The sequence below is a fragment of the Mustelus asterias genome, chromosome 1 (genome assembly GCF_964213995.1).
Source record: "Mustelus asterias chromosome 1, sMusAst1.hap1.1, whole genome shotgun sequence".
Lineage (NCBI taxonomy): Eukaryota > Metazoa > Chordata > Chondrichthyes > Carcharhiniformes > Triakidae > Mustelus > Mustelus asterias.
The window spans coordinates 139,113,979-139,126,255 of NC_135801.1; the positions used below are offsets into that span (position 1 = coordinate 139,113,979).

Consider the following 12,277-nt stretch of genomic DNA (forward strand, 5'->3'; position numbering starts at 1 on the left):
AAGTGGGGAGCTGTGGTAAATGGGGCAGTGCGAGGCTAGTGGATCATTCATAAGGATATGGTATTTGAAGATACACTCACTGACCCTTTACCATTCATGTAAGATCATAAAATCTCTCCCGCACTACATCTAGATCCTCGGGATAGACATCTCTTATTGAAAGCAATGACTGTCTGCTCCCATTGCCTTCTCATTGACTGGAGTGCGTCCTTGCCCCTGTGGAAACAGGATCTCTCTCTTCTAGCCCACCTCTTGCACTACATTCTCCAATGCTTCAGCAAGAAGCTTGGAGAATGATATCTTCCCTGTTATGCCACTTTCATGATTCCTCCTGCTCAAAGACTCTTCCACAAACAGTTGCATCACCTGCTGCAGCCAAAATGCATCTTCCCTTTTAAGTAGTGCAGGCCAGCTTTAAGTGGTTCTAGCTTTGCACAAACTTTGGCCCTCTGACGAGGCATGCAGCTATTCAGCAGCACATTCAGTGCTGGGCTGCATGCTATCATTTAGATTAGATGGCAGTAGGAAGGTTGTGTGATGCCTGCATCACTACAAGTGGGAGCGGGTTAATCATGTATCACAAGCCCGATCTTTCTCAGGTGGCCTTTTCCAATATTTCCCCTGCAAAGGCTACTTTAGAATAGTTAATTCAATGTCAGATCACATACAGAAAGCAAAACAGAGGGAAAGAAATATGAGATTATAAGAGATAAAAGCGGCAGAAAGGAAATGTTAGAAAACAATCGTTTACATCTTTTAATTTTTAAAAATCTCTCAATAATTAAAATATGAAGAAATTAAATCCCTAACTTGTAAAAATTATTTTTTTTTATGTGAAAGAGGTTTCTTAGCAGTAATTAAATCTTATTACATTGTTAAGAATCAACTCACACTTGAATGGACAAACCCTCACATGTTTGGTGCATTTAGTGGGTCTCCATCATGTCAGCACTCCCATTTCATACCTTCTCATTATTTGAATGCTAAATCTATCAGTGAGATACTGGTATTGTGAAGGTTGTGGAGGGGCAGGGCAGCTTGGATTGTCACCTCCTGATTTTCCCTTTTAATTGTGCATGTGTGGCTATTGGAAGTTGGTGCCTGATTTACTCTATAATAATAATGAATGCTCTTAGCCTCACAGTTAATGTTACCACAAGAGTTGGAACAACATTTTCACATTGGCTTAACAATGGATAATGAAATTCAACACAGATAATTGCACGGTTTTATATATTGGAATTTAAATAAAAATAAACAACCGATTAATTCAATGAATAGTGCTGAGCTAGCTGAGGGAGAAGCCTTGAATTTTTAAATTGTTGCAGCAGAGAAATAAATAAAGCAACCAGAATTCGGACCCACGTTGGCCAGTCAAGAAAGAAGTCGGACAAAATCATGATGAAGTTGTATCATACTCCAGTCTGGGCACATCTTGAATACTGGAGTAGAAATTTATCATTGTCAGAAGCACAAAATGGGCAAAATTGCAACAGCCACTTGTTACATGCCTCAATCGATATTCAGTTCCATAACGGATCTGGATCTCTAAGCAGTGTAGAGCAGACTGCCCATGGCCTCCTGTTTATTTGGTGCGACTAACCAGGACAACTTGTTAACCCCACTGTATGCAATTCTAGTCACCAAAACAGAAGGGAAACAAATGTTCAATCCGTGAAAGTGATGTAAAAGGGAGCCACAAATCTGATCACTAATGCCCGAGAACTTCTGAGAAAATGATTGTAAAACCTGGTCTCTTCAATTTTGAAAAGGAGAAGAATGAGAAGTTACTTCACACAGGTACCAAAGACAAAAAGTGGAACAGAAATGGGTTACACTAAGCAGCATTTTAAGTTGAACCAAGAATGGAGGACAAAGGCACACTTATAAATTGATAAAAGTTAAGTTTTGGACTAATGCGAGGAATCACTTTTTCATAAAGGGATTCATGTTTGGAATTATTTTTCTGATTTGTTGAGAGGAAAGCATCTCTGGAATCATTCAAGAGGGGATTAGATGCTGTGACAGTCAGGAAAGTTGAAATTGAAAGACTGAACAATCCTTCTCATTAGTAATTTACTTTGTGATCTTTGTTTGTGATACTGGTGTAAATGATACCTTGTCTTCAATAAAAGCCAAATCAAAGGCTGTTATAAAATTTAAAGCAGGAAATAGCTTTGACAAACTGGAGATGGATAAATGAGTAATCAGTGGGTACTGTTAGAGGTTTGAACTTTTTTATTTGAAATAGATTAAAGTCTATATTAAAATGCATAGAAGGGAATGTTACTTGAATGTATTAATTGTTGGCAGGTTACTAACACAAACAGTAAATCTTGTACTTGTTACTGAGTCGAAAGAAACATTTTCTAAACACGGTGGCACAGTAGTTAGCACTGCTGTCCCACAGTGCCAGGGGCCCAGATTTAATTCCAGCCTTAGGTGACTGTCTGTGTGGAGTTTGCACATTCTCCCCGTGTCTGCATGGGTTTCCTCCAGGTGCTCTGATTTCCTCCCACAGTCCAAAGATGTGCAGGTTAGGTTGATTGCCCATGCTAAATTGACCCTAGTGTCAGGGGGATCAGCAGGGTAAATGTGTGGGGTTACGGGAATAGGGCCTGGGTGGGATTGTGGTTGGTACAGACCTGATGGGCCAAATGGCTTCCTTCTGTACTACAGGGATTCTATGATTCTATGAAATGCAGTAATAGTCTTGATTACTTCTTTGATTCTATGAACGTAGAACAGAGATTGCAATCTTCAGCTAAAGCATCTGCCTCAACTGACAGGTTTTTAAAAGATGATACTGGTTTTTCAGGAAGGTTTCTAACTGTCACAATCCAACTCAACTGAAACAAAAGCACTTATGAAAGTAGATAATATAATATAATTGCAGTACTGACTTGTCATGTGGTTTTATAATCTCCTCGAGCTGAGGGGAGATACGGTTGAGGGGAATCTCAGGTGCAGTTTCATCAACTTCTCCAGAATCTTCATAATGCTGAACGTCCCTGCATTCACTCAAATGTTTCTGTTGCCCATCATCTTCATTGTACCATTCCTGTGTATCTTGTCTCAAACTCCCTGAGCTGTGATGAGAGTGACATGACTCTTGATCTCGCCTTTCATCCATCCCAGACCCATGGATGCTTTCATTATCATGGTCAAGTTCACTAAGTTGAGAACTGCCTTGGCTTAGGTTTCCTGATGAGCCACATCTGCTACTTCCTTCAGGGCTGTGGATCATGAATAGAAAGTTCAGCAAGTAACTCAGGGCAACTGCAGCAAGATTTGTATGTATATTGCATAACAGATACCACAGATGTAGAATTTACTATCAGTTTGACACCTTGTAAAATCTGTATTTAATTCCAAAGTATTTTTAAATTTACACTTTCACAAGAAATGATTTTTCTCCTCTAATTCTATGTATGAAAAGAACAGAATTTTGAATTGATTTCTATAATGTAAGCAAAATCAACCAACTGCTTTCCACCAGAAAATATATTTTTGTGCACATTGTTTCTGATTCAAGGTTTGTTGGCTAGATAGTAATCAACTAATTATTTTATTAATTATATTTACAGTTGATCAGTTTAATGATGTAAACTGTTATGCATACACATGATATTTAATGAGTCAGCTCGTAAGTATTAGAATTTCTTTAAAAAGTTCATTTTGTTGAGTAATTATAGTGGCATGTGCCAAGGAGCAGTGACAACACACAGTACCAGAAGCAGCAGGTGTTACTACACTGAGCACACGAAAGACAAGACTGCCGCATAGTCACCTTCACATAAAGCAAACTAAAGCTGAGAACTTCCACAAAACACCTAGAATAAAAAGATACTTCACATAAAATATGTTTTTTTCTCTACAAACTTTTCTGTGGTGTTAAATGATAATTAAGCAATGATCTGTAATTAAAAGTAAATGTTACTAAGGTGTTATAAAATGTTACTGTGGTATAAAATAAGTGATGGGCATTTTGCAAAGTGGTAATACTCAGGGCTCCAACATTCAAAAAGGTCATAGACACAGATGGACCATCAAGATACCCCTATTTTGCTCATCAAAATTTTAAGAATCAAGATGCAATCAAGCCATAAATTTAGATAATTTAGTGAAGCAGTATGTATTTGTCATCCTGGGGAATATTCAGCTGTGCAGTTTTAGGTTTTAGTGTTGAGCCACATATGTGAGTTCATTCAAAATAAACCATGTGTTCTTTATTTGTAGGAAGTTTAACAACACCAGGTTAAAGTCCAACAGGTTTATTTGGTAGCAAAAGCCACAACCTTTATTTGTGCCAATTATACTTATCAACAGGTGAAATTGCAATTCTCAGTTCCACTTGATGCACAGAAGTTATGTTAAAATTGATATGACAACTTAACTGCCCAAAAGTAACTAACAAAATACATTTTTGTTCTGAAATTCTAATGTTTCAGATATATTAGGAAGGGATCAATTATTAGTTTGAAGAAAGGGGAACTCATCCTAACAGACTTTTAACTTGCCTAATTTGTCAGTCTGGTGAAAAGAAAGATTTTCTATGCCTGTTATGCTACATCTGGCACAGTTAAATGTAAAATAAAAATAGTTTCTCTTTAGATTGCAAGTTCATATGAACACAAAGGTTGAAGTTTTGCTTAAAAATCTTGTATATCTATAAAAATCAAAAGATTAGATAACAAAAGAGTCACCATAAAATGTGAAATACAATGATGATTCCAAATTAGTCATATCAAATATGACAACAGCTGTAAGGCCACTGTCGGTTGACATACCTGTGTGTTACAATAGTAACACTACAGTACGGCGGGGAAGCCTGCTAGCACCATGTTAATATGTTCATTTGAGGTTCCCGACCTTCTTGGGCAGGAACCCCAGTACATCGCTGGCAGAACATAGAACATAGAACATAGAACATTACAGCGCAGAACAGGCCCTTCGGCCCACGATGTTGCACCGACCAGTTAAAAAAAAAAACTGTGACCCTCCAACCTAAACCAATTTCTTTTCGTCCATGAACCTATCTACGGATCTCTTAAACGCCCCCAAACTAGGCGCATTTACTACTGATGCTGGCAGGGCATTCCAATCCCTCACCACCCTCTGGGTAAAGAACCTACCCCTGACATCGGTTCTATAACTACCCCCCCTCAATTTAAAGCCATGCCCCCTCGTGCTGGATTTCTCCATCAGAGGAAAAAGGCTATCACTATCCACCCTATCTAAACCTCTAATCATCTTATATGTTTCAATAAGATCCCCTCTTAGCCGCCGCCTTTCCAGCGAAAACAATCCCAAATCCCTCAGCCTCTCCTCATAGGATCTCCCCTCCATACCAGGCAACATCCTGGTAAACCTCCTCTGCACCCTCTCCAAAGCCTCCACATCCTTCCTGTAATGTGGGGACCAGAACTGCACACAGTACTCCAAGTGCGGCCGCACCAGAGTTGTGTACAGTTGCAACATAACGCTACGACTCCTAAATTCAATCCCCCTACCAATAAACGCCAAGACACCATATGCCTTCTTAACAACCTTATCTACTTGATTCCCAACTTTCAGGGATCTATGCACACATACACCTAGATCCCTCTGCTCCTCCACACTATTCAAAGTCCTCCCGTTAGCCCTATACTCAACACATCTGTTATTCCTACCAAAGTGAATTACCTCACACTTCTCCGCATTAAACTCCATCCGCCACCTCTCGGCCCAACTTTGCAACCTGTCTAAGTCTTCCTGCAAACTACGACACCCTTCCTCACTGTCTACCACACCACCGACTTTGGTGTCATCAGCAAATTTGCTAATCCACCCAACTATACCCTCATCCAGATCATTAATAAATATTACAAACAGCAGTGGCCCCAAAACAGATCCCTGAGGTACACCACTTGTAACCGCACTCCATGATGAATATTTACTATCAACCACCACCCTCTGTTTCCTATCCGCTAGCCAATTCCTGATCCAATTTCCTAGATCACCCCCAATCCCATACATCTGCATTTTCTGCAGAAGCCTACCATGGTGAACCTTATCAAACGCCTTACTAAAATCCATATATACCACGTCCACTGCCTTGCCCCCATCCACCTCCTTGGTCACTTTCTCAAAAAACTCAATAAGGTTAGTAAGGCACGACCTACCTGCCACAAAACCATGCTGACTATCACCTATCAATTCATTACTCTCCAAATAACTATAAATCCTATCCCTTATAATTTTTTCCAACATCTTGCCGACAACAGAAGTGAGACTCACCGGTCTATAATTCCCGGGGAAGTCTCTGTTCCCCTTCTTAAACAATGGGACAACATTCGCTAACCTCCAATCTTCTGGTACTATACCAGAGGCCAACGACGACCTGAAGATCAGAGCCAGAGGCTCTGCAATCACTTCTCTTGCCTCCCAGAGAATCCTTGGATAAATCCCATCCGGACCAGGGGATTTATCTATTTTCAGACCCTCCAGAATATCCTGCACATCCTCCTTATCAACTGTAATACTGTCTATTCTACTCCCTTGCAACCCAGTGTCCTCCTCAGCTATATTCATGTCCCCTTGCGTGAACACCGAAGAGAAATATTGGTTCAATGCTTCACCAATCTCCTCCGGTTCCACACATAACTTCCCTCTGCCATCTATAACTGGCCCTAAACTTGCCCTAACCAACCTTCTGTTCTTGACATACCTATAGAACGCCTTAGGATTCTCTTTAACCCTATCCGCCAAAGTTTTCTCATGTCCCCTTTTAGCCCTTCTAAGCTCGCTCTTCAACTCCCTCTTAGCCAATCTAAAGCTTTCTAGTGCACTACCCGAGTGCTCACGTCTCATCCGAACATAAGCCTCCTTTTTCTTTTTAACCAACAAAGAAACTTTTTTGGTGCACCACGGTTCCCTAGCCCTACCAATTCCTCCTTGCCTGACAGGGACATACCTATCACAGACTCGCAGTAGCTGCTCCTTGAAAAAACTCCACATGTCGGACGTTCCCAGTCCCTGTAATCTCCTAGTCCAACCTATGTTTCCTAATTCTCTCCTAATAGCCTCATAATTACCCTTCCCCCAGCTAAAACCACTGGCCCGAGGTTCATGCCTATCCCTTTCCATCACTAAGGTGAACGTAACCGAATTGTGGTCACTATCACCAAAATGCACACCAACTTCCAAGTCTAGCACCTGGTCTGGCTCATTTCCCAGCACCAGATCCAATATAGCCTCACCTCTAGTTGGCCTGTCTACATACTGAGTCAAAAAACCTTCCTGCACGCTTTGAACAAAAACTGACCCCTCTAACGAGCTAGAGCTATAACAATTCCAGTCAATATTAGTCAAGTTAAAATCCCCCATAACAATTGCCCTATTACTTTCACTCCTAAGCAGGATTGACTCCGCAATCCTTTCCTCAACCTCTCTAGAACTTTTAGGAGGTCTATAAAAGACTCCAGGGAAGGTCAGTAAACAAACCCATGTCGCCATTTGCACTTGTGTCGAACATTGGCACAAAATCACCCACAACATGTCACACAAAATACCACGTTACAGGGATCAATTTTTTGATATGTTTGTTAGTGTTTTCTTTTATTAATGTTTGTGAATGGGTGTTTACGAGTTAAAATAAAAAGACCGTGCCACAAGGCAAATAGGGAATAGGTAGTAAAGCTGAGTTTTCAAGGGCAGGTTTCCACAGGTCATTCCTCAACAATTGAAGAATCTTCTATGTCTCAATACTGCAATCTGCTGTGGCTAATGTCACCTCTAAGAAATCCTATAGCCTCATAAGGTGGCTTCCAAGTTAGCCAAAAGATTGTCAAGGTATATAAAGACAGAAAGAAACATCAAGATTTATTTCATGTTTGTCATTTGTGTTCATAAGTTCTGTATCAAGTTGGACCAAAAATGTCATTGTAGTGAGAAGATACCCATGATCTTCTGAACAAACAAAGAGCAAATGATGCTTTGTATGGGAAAGTTTAACTTCATGGATTCCAACTGACATCCTATGAAGTCTACAGGGGTACTTGTAGACCCCTGGAAATTGCTAGACAGCAACATTTTTGCCTGAGGAGAGGGTTGGGGACAGAGTTCTGCCATAATATCATCCCATTTGTTATTTGTGCACTCACAATTTCTTTATCAATAATAAATGGCACAACTGCTGAAGGTGCAAAGTTGAATTGATGTGTTTGAATTATAAAACTTTAAAAAGTAAGTGCTTGGCATAGAGCAAGTTGTTAAATACATAAAATTATGCTGTGTGTATCCTTGGAATAAAATGAAAATCCACAAAAGCATCGAACACATATAAAAACAGTATTTGCATAGGAAGAAAGCAAAGATTCTGATAATCAAATCTGAACAGCTTGTACATTACTAACCAGCCAACTCTGATTGATGTACACCAAAGTAACAATTGTACTGAAGCAATACACATCAACATGCTGCTGTCTGAAGTTAGGAAAATGCTTCCAAGTCGTACCCTTGTGGGTCACTTGATTACGAAGTAAATGCACAGAGATTTTTTCTGCATCATCACAGTCCAATACGGTCAAACTTCAAATTGTGGGAACAGTTACTTGAATTTATTTAGCTGAAAATGGTGGTAATTTCATAAATCCATTTTCTTCATGGATATACATCAGTGTCCATTCCTTCAATTTATGCAACTTGCGTGCACTTGCAAGGAAAATACCCATAAACGTACAGTTGCCCTCCTCTAGTGGAAAAGCATATTAATAAAACCCAAAAAGGGATCCTTCATGAACACACAAAGCAAAAGAGGTACATGAATACTATGAAATCCTTCAAAATTTATTTAAGGTCTACACAAAGATGGAAACTGGAGCACATTTATCTATGAATGGAAAGTATTTCCCGCATCTTGGTTTGAGTCTGAATCCAACATCAGACAAAATTATAAAACAATGAAAGGTAACAAAGTTGATTACTCAGTTGGTCTGATCATGCAGCGAGGTGATTGCTTGTAAGAAAGTATATTGCCGTACAATATTATCAGCAACATGGGAGCAAAATGCTCATGAAAAATTGCTTTGCATTACGCTGAATGAAGATTGCTATGATGATAGTACATCAGATAATCGGAAAAGTGAGTAGCTGAAAAATTACAGAAAGTGACCAAGTGTACGAACGTCATTGAAACACTTGTAATTATGGAAGGAAGGAGTTTGTTCAGGATCCTAAGAACAAAGTAAAGCCATTCAACTGCACAAGAGGTATTGTGGAGCATCCCATGGAGCAATAAGGTATCATAGGAGCGTTCAAGAAACCAGGATCAACAGTTCAGATCTCCTGTGTTGCTAAGAAGGAACAATAACTTGTGTAAAGGACATGAAACCAGACTCATGGATCTTTGCTCAGACAGCACACTTGTTCAAAAGCTTGAACCATTAAGTCAGTTTCTCATCAAAGATGCTGCCTTCGTGCTGAGTTTTTCCAGCTGTTTTTATTCTTATTACAGATTTTCAGCATCCAGAGTATTTTGATTTTGTGTACATCTTCCTGATGTGTGGCTATGACAGTTTTCTCATCAGTAGATTGAAAGGGTTGTTGGTGTAGAAGAGTAATACATTTCTGTACATTTAATCATGATGCTATCAGTTGTCTATCACATTGTGATTTTAATCCTTTCCAGTTCTTGCATCTTAATTTCCTCTGATAATGTTAGCCAAGATAAAAAGCAATCTCTGACAATGGGCAGAAATTCTACTATTTTGAGACTAAGTGTGGTGGCAGGCAACCCCAGTGGCACCTTTTCCACTGGCCAGGGTGGCAACATCCAGCACCAGAATCTGTGCTTGGAACCTATTAATTATGCACAGGTGAGTCTTGCCCATTGTCACCACTCCAGCACACACGTATTACTCTCCCCAACCCATCTGTCTTTACCAGATCATGCAGGATGTCAACAACCCAGAGGAAAAAAGCATGCAGCCTCAAAAATAAGTCTGTTCCTCAATTCAATGACTCTCCCACCAAATCCATCACTTGCAAGTCTCCCATGTTCCACCTAGACCTCTATCCACTGCATCTGGAGACTTTGTGCACCACCTTGTTTGTGAGCTTTTCATGCAGCATGTGGGGATGCAACTCCCTCCCCTCTGCCTTCCATTGTTCATCTTCTTCATCCACCTCCTTGGCCCTCTGCCTGCCCTCACCCTTCCCCCCAACTTCTTGCACCTCCTTCCATTTTTCCACCTTTGCCTTCGTCAGAACACCACATCACTTTCCTCCTTTCCCCACCTCACTTCGCACTCCACCCCTGGTCAAATTCCTGACCTTTGTTAAGTTGATTGCATGAGTCCCACAGCACAGTCCTGTCCAGATAGACATCTCTGTGTGGCACCAGGGATAAGGAAGCCCTGTACTCTCCAACCCCAGGTGCAGTATTGATCTGAGACAGTGACACAGGAGGGTCCAGCAACACGATGCTGTCCATAAAGATCAGGTCAGCATGGAGATGGGGGGCAGGAACTGGTCTGCCCTGGCAGAGTGGTGAACAGTGCATCAGGAGCAGTGCAATACTATGGCTGAAAAGTTGTTACACTGACCTCAAAGTCTCATGAGAACTGAGGACCACCTTGTGCACACCACCCTTTAGCAATTGGGTTTTGGACCAATATAATTTTATACTGGTGTGATGCAGAATTGGAAGGCCTGATGGGATGCGGGTAGGTTGCTGTTTAAATGAGAATTCATGAGATGCAGGTGAATGCAAATGACATTCACACCACCAGCCAACGGGAAGACCAACCCGCCATTGGGAGAATTGCAACATAATTTTATGTCGGCAGGTTTCTGAGATTTTGGCTCCCGCTGGATTTTCCACTCCTACTCACTGTGGGCAAGATGGAATAATTCTGCCCAATACTTCAAAAAACCTCTTGAATTATTCCTCAAATATAACTGAACAAGTCATCACAGATGCAAAATATATAATTATTGGACAGAGCAGATCATGGTAACAAACTGTCTAACCTTTAACCACGCTTGCTTACAACCACAATATTTTAAAATAGGCAGCATGGTGGCACAGTGGTTAGCACTGCTGCCTCACAGCTCCAGGACCTGGGTTCGATTCCTGGCTTGGGTCACTGTCTGTGTGGAATTCGCACATTCTCCCCGTGTCTGCGTGGGTTTCCTCTGGGTGCTCTGGTTTCCTCCCACAGTCCAAAGATGTGCGGTTTAGGTGCATTGGCCATGCTAAATTGCGCCTTAATGTCCCAGAATGCGTTGTTTAGAAGGATTAGCGGGGTAAATGTGTGGGGTACAAGGATCCGCCCTGGGTGGGATTGTTGTCGGTGCAGACTCAATGGACTAAATGGCCTCCTTCTGCACTGTAGGGAATTCTATGATTCTATGAAAAGTGATGTCTTTCACAAATAGAAGACAAACTTGCCAGCATATTCTTCACCATCTCCATCAGATGATTGACAGCAAAACTGCTCATCTTTCCCCAAAGTGATGTTCTTTGTAAGAAAATGGCAAGTCAACAAGCATAATGATAAAATGGTCAAAGACAAAGAATGTCACACAAACATCTGAATTAGGAGCAGGAGTAAGTCCATTCAACCCTTCGAGCCTACTCTGCTATTCAATAGGATCATGGCCGATCTGATTATGGTCTCAACTCCACATTTAATCTACCCCCAATAGCTCTTGTTAGTCAAGAATCTATCAACCTATGCCTTAAAAATATTCAATGACCCTGCCTCTACCATTCTCTGGGGAAGAGAGCTCTGAAGATTCATGATCTTCCCATCTCCGTCTTCAGTATCTAACAATTTAGGTTTCACAAATGCAGAAAAGGACCAATGCTTAATAGTTGCCAATATACAATGTGTTAAATACTGCAAGAAAATGTAGTGGACATGATCAGCATATCACTCTAAAGAAGTGACAATGGACTGGTCAACCCTGGTCAACTAGAATCTTATGACTTCCAATTCACATGTTGTATTTTTGATTGTGATTTATAAGGTAAAAGAACATCAATTTTGTTTGTTATCAATCTGTTGCAATTAATTAATGGCATTTTTTCTGAAAAACAGATTGTGCATTAATAAAAAAATGGTAAACTTAAATGGTCAGTGATGGGAAGTGTGTTGCTATAACTTATATGAAAGGCAAGATGTGGCATCTTGATTCTCTTGGTTAAGCTGACAAACCATTATAAATGGTCACCTGAAAATTGTGGGACATGATTTTAGGTCCTAGCCTAAAAGACCTGGAGCCCTGACTA

General features: G+C 40.6%; 1 protein-coding gene across 5 annotated transcripts in view; it reads right to left on the reverse strand.

Annotated features, from left to right (window-relative positions):
- unc13bb (unc-13 homolog Bb (C. elegans)) overlaps positions 1-12,277 on the reverse strand; it is a 565,742-nt gene that overhangs the window by 175,261 nt on the left and 378,204 nt on the right. For all 5 annotated transcript variants that reach the window (XM_078219471.1, XM_078219470.1, XM_078219469.1 and 2 more), the window contains one exon: positions 2,904-3,236. In XM_078219471.1, coding sequence (XP_078075597.1) covers positions 2,904-3,236 — 333 coding nt within the window. The remainder of the gene's footprint in view (positions 1-2,903; positions 3,237-12,277) is intronic.